This window comes from Lampetra planeri, chromosome 6 (genome assembly GCF_965212315.1).
Source record: "Lampetra planeri chromosome 6, kcLamPlan1.2.h2, whole genome shotgun sequence".
NCBI classification, from domain to species: domain Eukaryota; kingdom Metazoa; phylum Chordata; class Hyperoartia; order Petromyzontiformes; family Petromyzontidae; genus Lampetra; species Lampetra planeri.
In genome coordinates, this window is record NC_136112.1 from 712741 (window position 1) to 734091 (window position 21351).

A 21351-nucleotide genomic window follows, 5' to 3' on the forward strand; every position below is an offset into this window, starting at 1 on the left:
GCGGCTTCGGCTGCAGGGCGCGGGTCCACCAATGGACTCCGCAACTCGGCCTGTTCCTCCCCCCGCTCTGGGGTCACACCCAGGGCCGCCACGGCGGTCATAGAAATCCGCGGCTTCAGCGCGCAGCCTCGCTGAAGCCGCGGATTTCTGTGCTTGCTTTTTTGTGTCCATCATTGGTATGGCACCGGTTTAACAGACTGTCATATCATTGTGAGACAAACAGACCACACTGAACTGGAACAGACAAGACACACAACGTACACAACAATGCCACCGAGACAAAGGGTGGAACGAGACCAACAACAGCAACGAGACGGACCACACCGAACAGGAAGAGGCCGACACAAGAGAGGCGACTGGAGACAGACGGTACGTGCGAGACGGCAACACTGGAGGGACAGGACTAAGTAGAGAGACAATATAGGCCGGACATGACGGACAGTACCAGGAAGACAAACATTTACAACCCTCTGCAGAGTACGAGCCGACCCGGGTGAATTCTCCATCAGACATCGTGGTTCGGGATCGTGCCGTCAACTATCTCGCTGGGGCCCTCGCTGAGCGAGTGTGGGTGGGTGTGTGAGTGGGTGTGTGTGTGGGTGTGTGGGTGTGTGTGTGGGTGTGTGTGGATGTGGGTGTGTGTGTGGGTGGGTGTGTGGGTGTGTGGATGTATGTGTGGATGTGTGTGTGGGTGTGTGTGTGGGTGGGTGTGTGGGTGTGTGTGGGTGGGTGTGTGTGTGGGTGTGTGTGTGGATTCGGGTGTGTGTGTGGGTGCGTGTGTGTGTGGTGTGGGTGTGTGTGTGGGTGGGTGGGTGTGTGGGTGTGCGTGGGATGGTGTGTAGATGTGTGTGTGGGTGTGTGGGTGTGGATGGGTGTGTGTGTGGGTGTGTGTGGTTGTGTGTGTGTGGGTGTGTGTGGGGGGGTGTGGGTGTGTGTGGGTGTGTGTGGGTGTGTGGGGGTGTGTGTGTGGGGGTGTGTATGTGGGTGTGTGACGATCCCGTGCCCACAGGTGATAGGCAGCGATTCCTTACAACCCTTCTACGACTCTAAACGGTGATCACACGTGAACCTTGAACCTCGTGGGTTTCACCTCGTGGGTTTCACCTCGCCGGGGCCGCCTGACCCCACGCGGCCACTGGCTGCGGCCGCATTCTTCGCTGGGGGTCTCCAGACGCCGCGGGGGGCTACGGGGGGACTATGGGGAGGGGTGGGGGGGCTAGGGAAAGGGGTTGGGGGGCTACGGGGGGACTATGGGGACGAGCGGGGGGGCTAGGGGAAGGGGCGGGGGGGGCTACGGGGGACTATGGGGAGGATCGAGGGGGGCTACGGGGGGCTAGGAGGAGAGGCGGGGGCAATTCACCTCGGGCCATCTCCAATCACCAGGGGTCAACCGGGACTCACGGGGTCGTCACAGGTCAATAGGATGACACGGGTCAACACGGGTCAACACGGGTCAACACGGGTTACCTGGATCCACCCCCGGTAGCAGGGGTCACCACGGGTCATTCGGGTAACACGGGTCGCGCGTTTAACCGATGCACCGTGACACCCTGCACCGTGACACCCTGCACCGTGACACCCTGCACCCCCCACTAGCAGCCTTGGTCAATCCACTTCTGGATGAACGCCTCTTAAATCATCCGCCGTATCTCACGATCCCGCCATCTAAAAACATCTCCATCGCGCCCCTCCACACGAGGCAGACTCCACCGCCCTCTCTCCCGGGACCCGTGTCCCATCCGCCCAGCGGTGGGATGGGGGGGGGCACCGAGCCCCCAACTCGCGTTGGCCTCGTGCAGTGTGGGGGGCGGGAGGGGTTAGGGGGGGGGGTTAGGGTGGGGGCCGCCCGGCTATCTCTGTGAGCTCATTTCCCGCACGGGAGCTGCTGTTGTGGTGGTCGCGGCTCCTCGCGATGCTGGACATGTTTGTTTTCTTGTCGATTATGATTCTAGTTGCTTTTGGCGCGTTCTTACATTATTATTTTCCAAAAGTCTGCTCGGTAACAAAAAGGGTATAATAATAGTAATATCGTGTAGAATATTTGCCCAGCAACTCGTCAACGAGTCTCAAGACTCCCTCCCAAGAGGGTCCCTGCCGCATTGGGATGTTTGTCCGAGTCTCTGGGCGACTCTTTCACTCACGAGCCACTGCTGTGGATGTCACGCGCGCCACCGATGAACAACACTGAGTCGGGACGTCAAACACGGGACGTGGATTCCAACCGATTATGGCTTTGGGAAATCGATCTGATGAATAACATGCATCTCACTCACAACCGATTATAACCCACGACTAATCCGCTGCTGGATGAAGGCCTTCACAATGTCAGAATTCATCCTTCACACGAGCCGATTCCGTCGCTCCATCTCCGCGGGGGACTTCCCCTCGAGCGCAACCCCACCGCTGCCTGCCATCTCATCCACACGCCGCTCCTCCTGCTCCTCAACGACCGTCCAAGCCTCTCATCTCTCCCCACTTCTTTGCGCCCGTTTGTGTGCGCACACAGGAAGCTTCATAGCTCATCGGATTCCTCCCAGTCTAAATAGAGATCGTGAGAGATTCTGTATCTCACTCGAGGAGAGGGCACTCGCTCCTGACACGGCCCGGCCTCGAGTCCGCCACATGCCCAGGGACCCCGTGCCGCGGGCCGTCCCGAACGAGTGCGAAGCTTTATTCGCAAACACAATACACGTATTTATTTATTGTGTCTCTTTATTATCGACTCTAAAGTTAAGTGGGAGCGCGTGTCATGGTGCTTACCGACGGCTGCCTTGGCTCTGGCGCCCTCGATCTCTCGGTGAGTGTCTCTCTCGGGCCCAGGGATCACCTCGGCACCACCGCCACCACCATCAGCAGCAGCACCACCATCACCATCAGCAACACCATCAGCAACAAGAGCGACTGCTGTTGTCAGCAAGTTCTCCTCGCTCTTGCTCCGTGCCTGGGGTGAGGTTCGGTGTGGGTGTGGTGAGCGCCGTGTGGTGAGCAGGTGTTGAGTGGTGAGTGCAGCGTGGCGAGCACGGTGTGATGATGAGAACGGAGCGATGAACAAAGCGGTGATCAGGAGTTGAGTGGTGAGTGCGGTGCAGTGAGCAGGTGTTGAGTGGCGAGCGCGGCCACCCTTACCTGTGTTAAGTAGTTGTTGCTGTTGCAGACGGAGGTACTCGGAGACGGAGGTGAGTTAGGGGCTTCCGCCAGGGTTTATTAACAGGTATCACTATAAGGGTTCCCTCTTCACCCCTTCCACTATCCCCGTTCCTCCAGTGACCCCGCTTACGTCACGGGGTCTCCCTTAAATACCCTCTGAGGCGAGACGTCACGTGCACTGCCCGGCGCGTGCGACCCCACGTCCCGTGATGTCACAGCACCGGACAGCGCACGCGACGCCACCACTCTCCTCTACTCCTCTACATCACCCCCCCCCGTGAAAAAAAACAGCCGACCCGGCTGCAAGCACCCCGCAAGCGGGGCCCCACACCGGACCGAAGACCGAATATTCACGAGTTCGTGTGCCTGAAGGTATAACCGGCTGCTAGAAACTAAACCTTAGGGCAGCACGGCCCCTCAAGCAGAACAGCAACAACAAAAAACAAGACAAATAGACCCCGAAGGCCTCATCCGCCGGATAGCGCCGAACGGGCGCCAGGGGCTGGGCCCGCTGAACGGCCATCAGGGCCGTCACCGGAGCCGCATCCCCCTCGAGCGGGTATGCGCTGCTGGCCCGCTCCCCCGTATGATGTCCGTCTCCCATGCAGGTGGCCCGTCAGCGGGCAACAGGCCCACCGCCGTGGCCTCCGGTGACCGGGGGGTCTCTGTCGGCCTCACTCGGGAGGGGCCTGGGGGCACACACACAGGTCGGACGTCACCTCCGTCAGCGAGACCCGGCCGGTCAGGCACGCCGGACACATCATCAGCCGGCCGCTCCGGAATTGGGGGTGGATCCCCCAGGGTAGATGGAACATAACGTTTGAGCCGGGACGGGTGCACTATCCACTGCCGGCGACCGAACCGAATCCGGACGCATTGCGGCCGGCGGACCTCCACAACCTCCACAGGGCCCTGCCAAGGGCGATGCAATTTGGCCGATGTGCCAACGGGGACCTGGGGACAATGCAGCCACGCTTTTTGACCCGCTATCCACGGGAGGCCAGCTGCCTGGTGTTTGGGCAGCCGCTCATTAGCCGCCTGCCGGCTTGCGGAATTCTCGGCAGCGGCCTGTCGCGCCTCGCGCAGCCGGTCAAGCGCGACCTTCAAAGGGGTCGGCACCGCCGACCCCTTCTTGGAGGAGCCAACGTCCATCTGGACGTGCACCGGGGGCTCCGGTTCCCTACCGTACATCAAATAAAAAGGCGAAAATCCCGTGGAGGCATGAGGGGCCAACCGATACGCCGCCAAGACCCCCGGGACGAACAGGTCCCAGTCTGACTGGGACGTGTTCACCTGGTGGCACAGCATGGACGTAAGGGTGCGGTTCAAGCGCTCTACCATCCCGTCTGACTGGGGGTGGTAGGGCGAGGTGCGGATTTTCTTGGTGCCAAGGAGGTCACACACCTCCTTGAGCAACCTAGACGAGAAATTCCGCCCCTGGTCAGTCAACAATTGTTCCGGCGCGCCCTTGTCAAACACGTACCCCTGGACGAAGGCCTCGGTGATAGAAGAGGCCAACTGATCGACCAAAGGCCATGCCATGGGCCAACGTGTGAGGTACTCAACGCCCACCAAGAGGTATTTGTGGCCCCGTTGGGATGCAGGGAATGGCCCCAAAATGTCGAGCGCCACGAGCTCATTAACGCGAGAAACCCGGATGGACTGCAGCGGGGCCCGGTCCCGGACAACTGGGGCCTTCCTCCGCGCGCAGTCGTGGCAACCCTTTAAAATCAGTGCCACGTCACCTTCAACACCCGGCCAGTAATAGTCCCGCTTAAGGGTCAATAAGGTCTTGTGGTAGCCAAGGTGCATAAGCTTCTCGTGAATGGCTCGGGTTAATTTACCACGCAGGCTAGTGGGCACAACCACACAATAGCGTTCCAATTGGGCATCCCAACGCATGAGTAGTCCGTCATGCACGGCGATCTCCGGGGCAGCCGACGAAGCTGAGCTCCGGGCCTTATGTCCGACACGGCGCCGTAGCTTCAGCAGAGAGGAATCCTCCATCTGCAAGCCGGACCATACCTCCCGGGGAAGTCCAAGGCCGAAATCCGCGGGCGACGCCGCACCTGGAGGGGTGTCCGCCTCGGCCGACGCGACCAACTGGGCCGCGGCGTCCCCTGGGGCCTTGCAACGGCTAGAGCCCAGGGCGCAAGCACACCCACCGCCTGCCGGCAATCGGGATAAACCGTCCGCATTTCCATGCTGTGTCCCCTTCCTGTGGATTACATCAAAGGGGTAATCCTGGAGCACTTCGAGCCAGCGAGACAGCTGACTCGAGGGCTGACTAATCTTCAGCGAATATTGCAGGGCCGCGTGGTCGGTTCGGACCGTAAACAGCCTACCGTACAAATATGGTCTATACAACTGAACAAAATAAACTATGGCCAAAAGTTCCCTCCGGGTCACACAATATCGCTGTTCCGTCGAGGACAGAACGCGACTGCCATAGGCTACCACCCTCTCAACCCCGTCGACCACCTGGGCCAGGACAGCCCCAATTCCCGTGTCGCTGGCATCGGTATCGAGCAGGAAGGGTTTCGTAAAATCCGGGTACCCCAAGGGCGGCGCATCCGCCAAGGCCGTGCGAAGCGCCGCAAAAGCCGCCTCCTCCTCCGCGCCCCAGTGAAACCTTTGGCCTTTGGCGGAAAGGGCGTGCAGTGGCTTCGCAATGGTCGCAAAATCGCGGACAAACCGGCGATAGTACGATGCGAAGCCAACGAAGCTACGCACCTCCGCGACAGATGTGGGAGTCGGCCACGTCCGGACACAAGCCGTTTTATCCGGGTCCGTGGCGACACCTGACGTGCTAACAATGTGTCCCAAATACCTCACCGATGGTTGTAGCAAGTGGCATTTCTGGGGTTTGAATTTCAAGCCAGCAGCACGCACTTTGACGAACACCGCCTCAAGGCGTTGCAAGTGCTCGCCAAACGTACGGCCAAAAACAATAACGTCATCCAAGTAGATTAGACAAGACTCCCACTGCAGCCCCGCCAAGACCATCTCCATGAGACGCTGGAAGGTGGCCGGGGCCGAATGGAGACCCATAGGAAGCCGATTGAACTCGAACAACCCCTGGGGTGTGCGGAACGCTGTTTTGGGTCTAGAGGCCTCATCCAGTGGCAATTGCCAGAAGCCGGAGAGCAAATCTAAAGTCGAAAAGAACCGCGCGCCCGAGAGGGCGTCCAGGGAATCATCCATGCGAGGCAATGGATATGCATCAGCCACCGAGATCTTGTTCAATCTACGAAAATCGACGCAGAACCGGAGACTCCCGTCCCGTTTCTTGACTAGCACAATGGGGGCACCCCAAGGGCTAGTAGATGGGGAGATGATGTCCGCCGCCAACATTTCCTCGACAGCCGAGCGGACATGATCTTTTTCCGCTGGGCTAAAGCGGTGGGAATTAAGTCGAATAGGGGCCGCGTCGCCCGTGTCTATGTGGTGGTCCAAAAGAGTAGTGCGACCCAGATCAAACTTACTTTGGCTGAATACATCGGTGAACCGCTCGATGAGGTCGCGGAGTTGCCGACGTTCCCCGGAGGACAACGAGGCATTCTCGTCGCACAACGTGGCAATCCATGATGCGTCGGGGTCCCCCGTGCGCATCACGCCCGCCACGACCCCTCCATCCGGGGCAGCGCTCTCGGGTGGAGGAGCCGGGGTCGCGTGTGCCAAAACGGCGCCGGCCGGGACTACGACCGGCAAGGGTCCCGAATTGAGGACCTGCAAAAAAAGGTCCTGGCCCCCCGACACGGCTGTCAAGGCGCCCACCAACCCCTTCGTCCTTGAAAAGTAGCTTGACGGAGACAGGAGGATACCCGTCTCCGTGGAGCCCATTTCGAGCGGTTTGCGCAACCTAAGGGGTATCAGGATTTGTGACGCCGGTGGTACGGTCACCGGCACTTTATTCAAGGCCCGTACACCGGCGACCAAGGGAGACAGGACGGTAGGCGATTGTAGGAATTTCAGCCGCCTCCCTGACGGCATTTCCACACAGCCCTGGTCAACGAGAATTCGGATGGGCATCCTAGACAAAAAGTCGGTCCCCAAGAGGCATGGCACTGCCAAGGTCCTGGAGACCAAAATCGGCCCGGCCAACTCAATCTCGTCAACCCGAACCGACGCTACAACGTGGCCCAAGATGCCCAAACTGCCGCCGTTCGCGGCGACACAAGCCCCGCGAACCGGCCTTAACGGACCCACGCTGCGGGGTAGCAGCCCAAAAATGGCCTCCGAAATAATGGTGGCCGATGCCCCCGTATCCACCAGGAGGCGAACGTGCACCCCTTGCACATATCCTGCCACCGCTGAGGAGCCGGCAGCTGCCGCCACCATCCTATGCGCAAGTGCATCCCAGTGGCGGGTCTGTCTGGGCCATTGAGGGGGTGATGACGATGGTGCACCCGACCCTTCGAGGACAACCCCATGACGATGGGTCCTAGCCCCGCTAGATGCATGAGGTGAAGGGAGCGGCCGCGCAGATGATGCGTCGCGACTCGCCTGGGGCCCCGGACCCGATGCCAAGGAGGGTCTAGGAGAAGGTGGAGTCCCTTTTCCAAAGGCCCCCGGGGCATTCCGGCAGCCCCGCTCAATGTGGCCCCGCTGACCACAGCGGAAGCAGGCCACCGTGTCCGCCTCCTGTGGACGGGAAGGTCCCGGCCGCCCCCGCTGCTCCGGACGGCGACCACCCGCCCCCCTTCCTCGACGATCGGGCACCGCCAGGGCCGCGAGGGTGTCCACCCCCTGAGAGGTGACCCCCCCGTCCGGCGCCGGGACCCCCGCACACGCCGCCATCTGAGGCCGTTGGCGGAGGGAGAGGTGCGCCTGAATGTTTTCGGCGACCGCCAAGGATGTGATCTGCCGATCATTGTTGATCGACAGAGCAATTCCTAGCTCCCTTGCCAGGTCAAGCAGCTTCCCCAAGGCCATAGAATCAAGTGCCCTGCCGTACAGGTCAGGGTATGCAGCCTGTGCCAGGGCCAGGAGCGAGCAGCGGAAGGCCAGCGGCAGTTCCCCCTCCTCCCGCCGCCGCAATGAAAACTTTAGCTGCGCGGTGGACGGCGGCTCAAAAACGTTGGCCATTTGGATATAGGCCGCCGGGAGTGTAGCCCGATTGGCCGGATGGATGGACTTGAAGGCCTGCAGAGCCCTTTCGTCCAAGCAGGTCGGAAGCGCCGGCAAGGCCTCCTCCATGGACCAGCCGACCGACATGTATGCCGCGTCGAACCGGTCCTGGAAGGCCGACCAGTCGCCTCCTTGCGCGACAAACGGCGCAACGTCGGGTAACCGGCGCTGCCATTGGCCGCGCGGCGCCGCGAGGTGTGGAAGCCAAGCGGCACCTGCGGGCCACCCGGCGGACGCGACGTGGTGCGGCGGTGGCAGCATTGCGGCTCCCGCGGGCCACGCCGAAGACGCGGAAAGGTGCGGTGGTGCTGCGGCTCCCATGGGCCACGCCGTAGGCGCAGCGAATTGTGGCTGAGTTGCGGCCCCCATGGGCCACGCCGTAGACGCAGCAAAGTGCGGCTGAGTTGCGGCCCCCATGGGCCACGCCGTAGATGCAGCGAGGTGTGAAGGCACCTGCGCTTTCGCGACCCACCTGTCAGCGGCGGCGTACGAAGCCACGGCGTCGTCCCGCAACGCGGCGAGGGACCACGGCGTTGCCGAAGACGCGGCGGTATAAATCGGGCCTGCAGCGGCCCCCGCGGCCCACCCCGCCGGCGCAGCGAGGTGCGGGACAGCGGCCGTAGCCGCGGCAACCTCTCGCGACGCAGCGAGGCACCACGGAGTTGCGGCCTCCCCGGGCCACGCCGAAGACGCGGCGGTATAACACGGAGCTGCGGCTGCCCCCGCGGCCCACCCCGCCGGCGCAGCGAGGTGCGGGACAGCGGCCGCAGCCGCCGCAACCTCTCGCGACGCGGCGAGGCACCACGGCGTTGCAGCCTCCATGGGCCACGCCGAAGACGCGGCGGTATAACACGGAGCCGCGGCGTCATCCATGACAAGGGACGCAGGCACGGCGAGGTGCAGAGCCGCGGCATCGCCGGTGGCCGGCCCCGTGAGCGCAGCGACAGGTGGAGCCGCGGCAGCACCCGCGGCCCATTCCGGCGGCACGGCGATGTACGGGGCAGCGGCAGCTGCCGCTGCCCACCCCGGCGGCCCGGCGAGGACGGCACGCGCGTACTTACCCGGGGCCCCCCCGGCGGGCGCAGCTTGATGTAGAGCCGCGTCGTCGCCGGCGGCTGGTCCCGCAGGAGCGGCGTGCCGAGACACCCCGGCCGCGTCAGTGTAGAGACGCGGCGTCGCGGTCGCCATGGCAGCACCCGCGGCCCATTCCGGCGGCACGGCGATGTACGGGGCAGCGGCAGCCGCCGCTGCCCACCCCGGCGGCCCGGCGAGGACGGCACGCGCGTACTTACCCGGGGCCCCCCTGGCGGGCGCAGCTTGATGTAGAGCCGCGTCGTCGCCGGCGGCTGGTCCCGCAGGAGCGGCGTGCCGAGAAACCCCGGCCGCGTCAGTGTAGAGACGCGGCGTCGCGGTCGCCATGGCAGCACCCGCGGCCCATTCCGGCGGCACGGCGATGTACGGGGCAGCGGCAGCCGCCGCTGCCCACCCCGGCGGCCCGGCGAGGACGGCACGCGCGTACTTACCCGGGGCCCCCCCGGCGGGCGCAGCTTGATGTAGAGCCGCGTCGTCGCCGGCGGCTGGTCCCGCAGGAGCGGCGTGCCGAAAAACCCCGGCCGCGTCGGTGGAGAGACGCGGCGTCGCGGTCGCCATGGCAGCCATGTCCGCCGGCCGCCGCGTCGCAGCCGTAGTAGCGGCCGCATACGTCTCCCGAGCCAACATGGCCGCCGCGGATTGCGTCGCAGCCAACATGACGGCCATTTCCGGTGGAGCGGTCGCTGGGAAAACGGCGGCGCTTTCAACGTTGGCAGTTGACAGTTGCTCCCGTCTCGAGTGCGGGGCGGTTGGCTGCGTCCGTGCCTCCACCTCGGCCAACCTGACGGTCAGCTGCCCCACCGCCTGCAGGAGCTGGTGCAGCAGAGCTGCGGGGACGCTTTCCGTCTCTGGCGGCGGCGGTGAGCTGGCACTCCCCGCAGCCGAATCCTCCCGCTCCGGCCCGCTCGTTTCCATGGGGACCGTCACCGGGGTCCCGGGCTCCGGGGTCACTGCTGGAGCCTCCTCTCCGCCTTCGGCACCCTCCAAGTCATGTGCCGGTGGGTTCTTACGCCGTGCGCCCGCTTTTGACATGTTGGCGACGGTGTAAACTTCTGACACCAGTTGTTAAGTAGTTGTTGCTGTTGCAGACGGAGGTACTCGGAGACGGAGGTGAGTTAGGGGCTTCCGCCAGGGTTTATTAACAGGTATCACTATAAGGGTTCCCTCTTCACCCCTTCCACTATCCCCGTTCCTCCAGTGACCCCGCTTACGTCACGGGGTCTCCCTTAAATACCCTCTGAGGCGAGACGTCACGTGCACTGCCCGGCGCGTGCGACCCCACGTCCCGTGATGTCACAGCACCGGACAGCGCACGCGACGCCACCACTCTCCTCTACTCCTCTACACCTGTACAGGTGAGTGCAACCCGCGCCTGTGTGTAAACCACAACGTAAGAACCGCGCTCTCCACTCATCTCGAGCCGCCTTGAATCGATCTGACATTGACGCAGGCTACGAGCGGATCCGTTACGATGCGCAGCACGCGACCGACGATTGGCCAAGGCGGAACGCTTCACTGCCGCGGCCGCGCGGTGCAGCCGCGACCCCCTCGCGTGAGCGCGCCCATCATTCGCGGGGCCCACGTTGCGGGCCCGTGACCGCGTCCCTGGTCCAGCAGGTTCCGAACCGGCCAGGGCCTGCGGGCAGCCGGCGCTGCCGACTCCAGCGGAAAGCCCCGGACCTGCGGCCGCGGTGCCTGGCCGAGGATGAGCCACTCACGGCGAGCGAGGCTGCGACTGCCAAAAGCAGCGCGGAGCGGTGGGCTGCCGGCAGCGGTCTCGGGACCAACTCCTGCGCCTGCCTGGGCTCTAGCGCAAACCAAACGCCCCTCGGCTAAATGAACGAATCGATCACCTGGGAGAGGTGGAGACCCCGCCAGTTGCTCGCCCGTCCACAACCTCCGGGAGCGGTCGCCTCTCCAACTGGGGCCCCCTCTCCCTGGCAGCGGGGCCCCGGGATCAGATAAGCGGGCTTCATGCGGCACTGCCGGCGAGGAATGCGGTGCGCACATACCTCGCTGATACCTGCACCCCCCCCCACCCCTCCTCGAGTATCATCGGACCCGGCTGCTGCTGCTGTCGTGAGTGAGCCTCGCCTCGAGTCTGTTGATGTTATTTGCGATGTCGCGGCGTTGGGTAATGAGGGGTCTAGCGAGGCGTTTTGTTTTGTGTGGCGAGAGAGATGCTGCGAGAGATGAGACGGCGCTTTGTAACAACAGAGAAGTTATTTTGCGACATTTTTTTTTCGTGAGCTGTGTTTCGAAAATGCGGAATATTTGCGGAAGATGTTTGTTTGCGAGAGAATGCAGCACGCACGGCATGGAGGCACGAGGGGAGAGTTCGGGTTTGGGTGCTCGCAGATGCGGTCCGCGAGGGCGTTCCACGCGTCCGATCCGCTCGTCATTGACGCGCTTTGGCACGTCAAGCTTCATCCACTGCTGGCTGAAGGCGGCGGGCCTCCTCCTCACGCCGGGTCGGGCACGTTTGACCAAACCTCGGCACGCACGAGCCGGGGTCGGTGTGCGCGCGACTTAAAACTTCTCCAACTGAAGCATCCTCGTGCGTGGTGCTTCGTCTACACGAGCACTCAGAGATTTACCGTCGTTCGCTTGGACACACAGTGGCCGAGCGCAGGCTGTGGTTGTTGTGGTTGTTGTGGTCATTGTTGTGATTGTTGTTGTAATCGTTGTTGTGGTGGTGGTTGTTGTTGTGGTCGTTGTTGTGGTTGATGATGATGCACGCGGCCCGGTAGCCCTCACCTTGGGCAGCACCGACGTGGGCATCAGGAGGAGACTGCCGATGGCCTGAGCCGAGCGGGACGCCTTCATCCCCTTGGTCAGGGGGGCCCCGACCGCGGCCCCCCTCGCCCCCCCACCCGGCGCGGGGGCCCTCACCAGGTGAGGTATTATCGTGCCGGGGGCCCTCACCAGGTGAGGTATTGCCGTGCCGGGGGCCTTGAGAGGTCGCCACGAAGGGGGCGCCACGTGGCCCACGAGGGATGGAGGGGGTGGGGCCCTCTGTTGGGGCTGCGAGGCCGGCATGGCCCTGCCGCCCCTGGTGCCCGGGACAGGAGCAGGAGAAGCAGGAGGAGACGCGGCACCGCACGAGGCCGCGGCGGCCGCCGGGCGCGGATTCGCGAGGTTCGACACCCGGGCACGGGTGCAGGGCTGCGTGGGGCCCGGCATCGGGGTGGCAGCCGGGGAAACTTTGACCCCCTTCTTCGTCGTCGTCGTCATCACCGTCGAGCCCCAGTCACGGTCCCGTGCGTCTCCAGCTGTCAAAGAGAAGACAGCCGCAACGCACACGAGATGATGGCTCGGGGAGTCATGTGCGGCCAGCCTCGTGCGCCCCTCTCGAATGGGGAGCCGAATTTCGCGAAGTCGTGGAAGCTGATGGCTGAATGTTGTTGTTGGGGCGGGGGGGCATCTGATGACAACGGAACCAAATCGAACACGCAACGTTCGAGGGGACTGGGCCGAGACATGCGCGCTTGAGAGACAGCATCGGGAGGGCGAGCAGAGGGCACGACGCGTGCGACTGAGGCCACCGCATTGAAGGGACGTGAACGGCGTTTAGGCAGGGCACGTCGCTGAGACGGAGGGACGTTTATGGGCGATGGGCAAGATTGGTGACTGTGTATATACAGTCTATATACACTTCACATACAGTCTATATAGACTGTGTACACAGACGCCTCCGTGTGTGTGCGCGCAAGTGTCCCGCGGTGTCTGTGCAGCGTCTTCGATGAGACGCGCCGTGTCGCGTCTCGCCGCCGCCACCGCCGCGCGTCCGCCAGGGGGCGCCGGCAGAACGCGAACCTCGCGCGCCCAGAGCCCCCCACGAGCCATGAGCCCCCCACGAGCCATGAGCCCCCATCGAGCCATGGACTGATGTAGTCATATTGGGAAGAATGCATACTCGTGTCAACCCGTACGGTTTAGCCGTATTCTTGTACAGGGCAATTGAGTTTTCAGGCCCATATGGCGCACAGACGTTGCAATACGGGCAAAAGCCCTCTATTTGTGTTTTTTCACTGTGATGTGATGAACGTTGAGATTTATAAGAGCACGGGGTGCTCAAAAGGTCTGAATTGGTCTGTAACAAGTTAGGCACTGATAAGGGGTTTCCAGGTATGAGAATGTCCTTTATTTACCCAGACTTGTTTTTTTACTCAAGAGGCTCCTGCTACGTGGCAATGATTGGCCAATTCCATTCTGGATGATGAACGTCTGGCTTCGTGTGGACGCAGGAAACTGTAGCCGGAGAAAATCCACCATGCATACAAGGGGCTGACTATTGAAAGCTCCGCATAGATACATTTAATAACCAATACTCTATTGATGTCCTTTCATTGGCTGATCATCTTTCAGTTCAAGAATTCAGAGACACCGTGAGATGAAGACACCACGAGATGAAGACACGGACACCGCGAGATGAAGACACCACGAGATGAAGACACCGCGAGATGAAGACACTACGAGATGAAGACACTGACACCGCGAGATGAAGACACTGACACCGCGAGATGAAGACACCGTGAGATGAAGACACCACGAGATGAAGACACTGACACCGCGAGATGAAGACACTGACACCGCGAGATGAAGACACTGACACCGCGAGATGACGACACTGACACCACGAGATGACGACACTGACACCGCGAGATGAAGACACTGACACCGCGAGATGAAGACACCACGAGATGAAGACACCACGAGATGAAGACACCACGAGATGAAGACACTGACACCGCGAGATGAAGACACTGACACCGCGAGATGAAGACACCGTAAGATGAAGACACTGACACCACGAGATGAAGACACTGACACCGCGAGATGAAGACACTGACACCGCGAGATGAAGACACTGACACCGCGAGATGACGACACTGACACCACGAGATGACGACACTGACACCACGAGATCAAGACACTGACACCGCGAGATGAAGACACCACGAGATGAAGACACTGACACCGCGAGATGAAGACACTGACACCGCGAGATGAAGACACTGACACCGCGAGATGAAGACACTGACACCACGAGATGAAGACACTGACACCACGAGATGAAGACACTGACACCACGAGATGAAGACACAAACACCACGAGATGAAGACACCGCGAGATGAAGACACAAACACCACGAGATGAAGACACCGCGAGATGAAGACACCGGGAGATGAAGACACCGCGAGATGAAGACACTGACACCGCGAGATGAAGACACTGACACCACGAGATGAAGACACTGACACCACGAGATGAAGACACAAACACCACGAGATGAAGACACCGCGAGATGAAGACACAAACACCACGAGATGAAGACACCGCGAGATGAAGACACCGGGAGATGAAGACACCGCGAGATGAAGACACTGACACCGCGAGATGAAGACACTGACACCGCGAGATGAAGACAGACACCGCGAGATGACGACACTGACACCGCGAGATGAAGACACTGACACCGCGAGATGACGACACCGCGAGATGAAGACACTGACACCGCGAGATGAAGACACTGACACCGCGAGATGAAGACACTGACACCGCGAGATGAAGACACCGCGAGATGAAGACACCGCGAGATGAAGACACCGCGAGATGAAGACACTGACACCGCGAGATGACGACACTGACACCGCGAGATGAAGACAGACACCGCGAGATGAAGACACTGACACCACGAGATGAAGACACTGACACCACGAGATGACGACACTGACACCGCGAGATGACGACACCGCGAGATGAAGACACTGACACCACGAGATGACGACACTGACACCGCGAGATGAAGACACCACGAGATGACGACACTGACACCGCGAGATGAAGACACTGACACCGCGAGATGAAGACACTGACACCGCGAGATGAAGACACCGCGAGATGAAGACACTGACACCGCGAGATGAAGACACTGACACCACGAGATGACGACACTGACACCGCGAGATGAAGACACGGACACCACGACATGAAGACACTGACACTGCGAGATGAAGACACCGCGAGATGAAGACACTGACACCGCGAGATGACGACACTGACACCGCGAGATGAAGACACTGACACCGCGAGATGACGACACTGACACCACGAGATCAAGACACTGACACCGCGAGATGACGACACTGACACCGCGAGATGACGACACTGACACCGCGAGATGAAGACACTGACACCGCGAGATGACGACACTGACACCTCGAGATCAAGACACTGACACCGCGAGATGACGACACTGACACCGCGAGATGACGACACTGACACCGCGAGATGAAGACAGACACCGCGAGATGACGACACTGACACCGCGAGATGACGACACTGACACCGCGAGATGAAGACAGACACCGCGAGATGACGACACTGACACCGCGAGATGAAGACACTGACACCGCGAGATGAAGACACCGCGAGATGACGACACCGCGAGATGAAGACACTGACACCGCGAGATGAAGACACCGCGAGATGAAGACACCGCGAGATGAAGACACTGACACCGCGAGATGAAGACACTGACACCGCGAGATGAAGACAGACACCGCGAGATGACGACACTGACACCGCGAGATGACGACACTGACACCGCGAGATGACGACTCGGACACCGCGCGGCTCAGCCTCATGAGTGCCCGGCTTGGGACTCCCCCGGGGCTCACTCGAGGATGATCCTCACCGGAAGGGCAGAACTCGAGGCGGAGAGGCGCTGAAGCGGCCTCCAATGAGCTCATTGTTTTCCCCTCGACAGCAAAAATCTCACCAACGATGCACACTGTTGCTGATGACAACAATGATGCCGATAGCAATGGTGACGGTGACTGTAGTGGTTTTGGTAGTGGTGTTTAAACACTGCTGGTTAACAGCGGTGATGGGTACTGCTGGCGGTGGTGGGGGTGGTGGTGGTAATGGTGATAGTCGTGGTGATAATGGAAGTTTATTTTCATCGCCCGAGCGATTACTATGGTACAAGTGAACGTCCTGTCGTGAGTCGCGGTAGTAATTGTGATGTTAGGTTAATGGTCGTAGGGATGTTTGCGGTGATGTTGATGATAATGGTCGGGTGATGGTGGTGGTGATGATCGCAATGACGACGATGATGAGAGATTGTGATGTTCGCGATTATGTGGATATTTTCGGTGGTGGTGATGTTCGTTAGTGGTGATGATGGTGATGGTGATGTTAGTGGTGATGGTGATGTTAGTGGTGATGGTGATGTTAGTGGTGATGGTGATGTTAGTGGTGATGGTGATGTTAGTGGTGATGGTGATGTTAGTGGTGATAGTGATGTTAGTGGTGATGGTGATGTTAGTGGTGATGGTGATGTTAGTGGTGATGGTGATGTTAGTGGTGATGTTAGTGGTGATGGTGATGTTAGTGGTGATGGTGATGTTAGTGGTGATGGTGATGTTAGTGGTGATGGTGATGTTAGTGGTGATGGTGATGTTAGTGGTGATAGTGATGTTAGTGGCTCCCACGCGCTCGCAGCATCAGCAGCAGAGACTCGCGCCTCGATTGGCTGCCTCCTGGTTACCTGGGCAACGCTCCATGGCAACCAGGGGATAACTGGTGCAGACTGCAAATTCACGAGGAGCATCTCCAGTACACGCGCACACTCCAAACACACGCACTCATACACACACTCCAAACACACACACTCATACACTCCAAACACACGCACTCATACACACACTCCAAACACACACACACTCCAAACACACACACACTCCAAACACACACACTCCAAACACACACACTCTAAACACACACACACTCCAAACACACACACACTCCAAACACACACACTCATACACACACTCCAAACACACGCACTCATACATACACTCCAAACACACACACTCATACACATACACTCCAAACACACACACTCCAAACACACACACTCATACACACACACTCCAAACACACGCACTCATACACACACTCCAAACACACACACTCATACACACACACTCCAAACACACGCACTCATACAAACACTCCAAACACACACACACTCCAAACACACACACTCCAAACACACACACTCATACACACACTCCAAACACACACACTCCAAACACACGCTCTCACACACACTCCAAACACACACACACTTCAAACACACACACACTCCAAACACACACACACTCCAAACACACACACACTCCAAACACACACACTACAAACACACACTCCAAACACACACACTCATACACACACTCCAAACACACGCACTCATACATACACTCCAAACACACACACTCATACACATACACTCCAAACAAACACACTCCAAACACACACACTCATACACACACACTCCAAACACACGCACTCATACACACACTCCAAACACACACACTCATACACACACACTCCAAACACACGCACTCATACACACACTCATACACACACTCCAAACACACACACTCCAAACACACACACTCCAAACACACGCTCTCACACACACTCCAAACACACACACACTCCAAACACACACACACTCCAAACACACACACACTCCAAACACACACACTCCAAACAAACACACATTCCAAACACACACACTCATACGCACACTCCAAACACACACTCATACGCACACTCCAAACACACGCACTCATACACACACTCCAAACAAACACACTCATACACACACTCCAAAAACACGCACTCATACACACACTCCAAACACACACACTCCAAACACACACACTCATACGCACACTCCAAACACACGCACTCATACACACACTCCAAACACACACACTCCAAACACACACTCATACGCACACTCCAAACACACGCACTCATACACACACTCCAAACAAACACACTCATACACACACTCCAAAAACACGCACTCATACACACACTCCAAACACACACACTCCAAACACACACTCATACGCACACTCCAAACACACGCACTCATACACACACTCCAAACAAACACACTCATACACACACTCCAAAACACGCACTCATACACGCACTCCAAACACACACTCCAAACACACACACTCATACGCACACTCCAAACACACGCACTCATACACACTCAAAATACGTGCACCCACACACAAAGACAAAGATCCCCCGTATAGAATTGAACACTGTTGGGACAAGTGCTGTTGGCGACCACCTATGCTGGCCGGAACGGTACACAAGGTATGTGGATGGCCAGCACCACTCCCGACCGTCTTTGTCTCCCCAGTAGCGATGTTTACACACCACAACAGGTACTCATTTGAGACCGAGTCGACCGAGGGGAGGCCCAAGACCGGTTCAAATAATCGTCACTGGTGTTGGTGGCCTTGAGCTGGAATCGAACTCTGGTCGCCAGGTCCAGAGACACTCACACTCCACACACACTCAGACACCCACACTCCACACACACCCAGACACTCCAAGCACACACAATCACACGCACACAACACACAGACATAGATGTGTAGACACACACACATGCGAGCGTGCGTGCGCGTGCACGCCAAGAACTCTCTGGTGCCAAGAACGCGCGACCCCCCCCCCCGCGCGCTCCCTCCCACAGAAATTCCCGCCCCAGAATTAGACCACGAGACCCGCCACGCGCGTGCGTGCGCGTGCGTGCGCGCGCCCGGCACACGGACACGCTCCAGCGGTCACTCGCGAGCTCGGGACACGCGGATCCATCCACCAGTGGCCACTCGGCACGGGCACAGGCAATGACAAAGACCCCCACCTCCACCCAAGATCCCCCGTGTAGCCTGTAACAGACTGTAGGGGCAAGTGCTGTTAGCGAGGAGCACCTATGAAGGCCGGGACGGCGCACGAGAGGGTGGGTGGCCAGCACCACGCCCGACCGCCTTTGTCTCCCCAGTGGCGATGTTTACACACCGTTCCAGGTACTCATTTGAGGCCGAGTCGACCTAGAGGAGGCCCAGGAGCGGTTCAGATAATCGTCACTGGTGTTGGCCGTGTGCGGGAATCGAACCCGGGTCGCCAGGTTCATAGCGTAGCGTAGCGCTAACCGCTACACCACCGCTCCCCACTTAACGTGATTAGGGGAACACGTGACTCACGCGGGCTAATGTTGAGTCTCAAGGTGCGGATTTGAGTCGGACACGAAAGGAATCGGAACTCGCCCGATTATTGGACGCACGCTGGAGGCTGAGTTTTTCGGAACAAGTTGGAGGCGTTCTCACAATCCGGTCGGGCGCGAAGCTCAAGCTCCGGGGAGCCCTGGGAAAGATCGCGAGCCGCGAAGGGGAGGTCTGACGAAGAAAGCTTCGTTCAATATGGGACCTCTCTTGCCAGTATCAAAATATAAGAATTGGGTTTACCCTTTCTGGCAATAAGACGGGTTTTGTGCTAAGATGTTTAAACGCCAAACGCAAGTGCCGTGTGGTTAATGCAGACAGGGTTCCTTGCAAAAGGTTTCTGTGTGGTGTTTGAACATCTTAACACAACTGTTGTATTGCCAGAAAGGTTAAAACCGATTCTTGCAGAACTTCACCGGCTGTGAAAAGAAGAGACCCGGGAGGCAGCGCCAGCCTGCAGCTGTACGCCGGATGTGTCGGGACAGCCTGCGGTGAAGAGAGAGACGACCCGGGGGGCAGCAGGAGGGCAGTGATTGGGAGAGCTGGGCGAGAGGTGGCGCTGCACGTGGGCAGTCTGGGATGGCATCTTCTGAGATGGGCAGACGGACGTGGCAGAGCACCGCAGCTGTGAGTGGGAGATAGCTGGTTCACGAAAGTCCCCGGGTCGCCGAGTGGGAGTCGGGAGTTGGTTGCACGGATGCTTGAGGCGCAGATGTTGCGCCATGTGGAGCCGCGGTGGCGTTGCCAAGGCTCGCGACGCGGCGCGGAATTCTCATCGCCACGCAAAGCCGCGACGCTTTTGCGATTCAGTTACAATCAGCCATGATGAATGCATTGGTGGATGGACACGGGCCTCATGAAACCATAACTCTTTCTTCCGTTATTAGGAAGCCACTGGAGCTATGCACACTTTGAATATAATCTGAATTTAAAACCCATTTGTTTATAACTGCTCTTTGTATTTAGGTGTCCTTCCATACAGAGTACGGTTGGCTACGTACGGCGCGAAATAAGTTCAACATACACACAACCTCTCACGGTCCTACCATGCGAATCGTTCGTATCGCTCGTGCACGCGAGCTGATTTCATCCCTCCATCTCCTCGCTAGACGTCCTGTGGGACGCGGTCCCACTCCTTGGCTGCCACGCCGTCACTGCGACTGTCCCTGCACGGGCCAGGCAGCACTTGCCTCTCGCCATGCCGTGCACCTGGCCCGACCATTTCGGTGTTTAACGAATGCAGTGTTTGGCCACGCCGCGACGCTCATGAATATGGATCGCATCGCGTATCGGACCAGGCCCAGCCACTGCTGCGCGTCATTTTCGATTTACATCCCGGGGTAGATCCGCTGCAGGATACAGGCGTCAATCTCCGCGACGTGTCGTGGGCCACGGGGGATTTTGTTTGACCATACTTCACCACCGAACCCCGACATACTTCACCACCGAACCCCTACATACTTCACCACCTAACCCCTACATACTTCACCACCGAACCCCTACATACTTCACCACCGAACCCCGACATACTTCACCACCGAACCCCTACATACTTCACCACCTAACCCCTACATACTTCACCACCGAACCCCTACATACTTCACCACCGAACCCCGACATACTTCACCACCTAACCCCTACATACTTCACCACCGAACCCCTACATACTTCACCACCGAACCCCTACATACTTCACCACCGAACCCCTACATACTTCACCACCGAACCCCTACATACTTCACCACCGAACCCCGACATACTTCACCACCGAACCCCGACATACTTCACCACCGAACCCCTACATACTTCACCACCGAACCCCTACATACTTCACCACCGAACCCCTACATACTTCACCACCGAACCCCTACATAC

The 21351-nt window shown here is 59.1% G+C and overlaps 2 protein-coding genes across 4 annotated transcripts in view; one reads left to right on the forward strand and one right to left on the reverse strand.

Annotated features, from left to right (window-relative positions):
* LOC144719317 (uncharacterized) overlaps positions 1–21351 on the reverse strand; it is a 72256-nt gene that overhangs the window by 33688 nt on the left and 17217 nt on the right. For 2 of the 3 annotated variants that reach the window (XM_078595153.1, XM_078595152.1), the window contains exons 2-3: positions 12127–12641; positions 2761–2941 (exon numbers count right to left, since the gene is read on the reverse strand). In XM_078595153.1, the coding sequence (XP_078451279.1) occupies positions 2761–2941; positions 12127–12603 (658 nt within the window). In that variant the 5' untranslated portion in view covers positions 12604–12641. Of the gene's footprint in view, positions 1–2760; positions 2942–11222; positions 11366–12126; positions 12642–21351 lie in introns of those variants that run through there. The other variant, XM_078595154.1, reaches the window with a different exon arrangement.
* LOC144719320 (uncharacterized) lies at positions 163–20948 on the forward strand. The gene is made up of 2 exons (XM_078595160.1): positions 163–369; positions 13738–20948. The coding sequence occupies exon 2, from the start codon at positions 16504–16506 to the stop codon at positions 18499–18501; it is 1998 nt and encodes a 665-aa protein (XP_078451286.1). The 5' UTR covers positions 163–369; positions 13738–16503; the 3' UTR covers positions 18502–20948.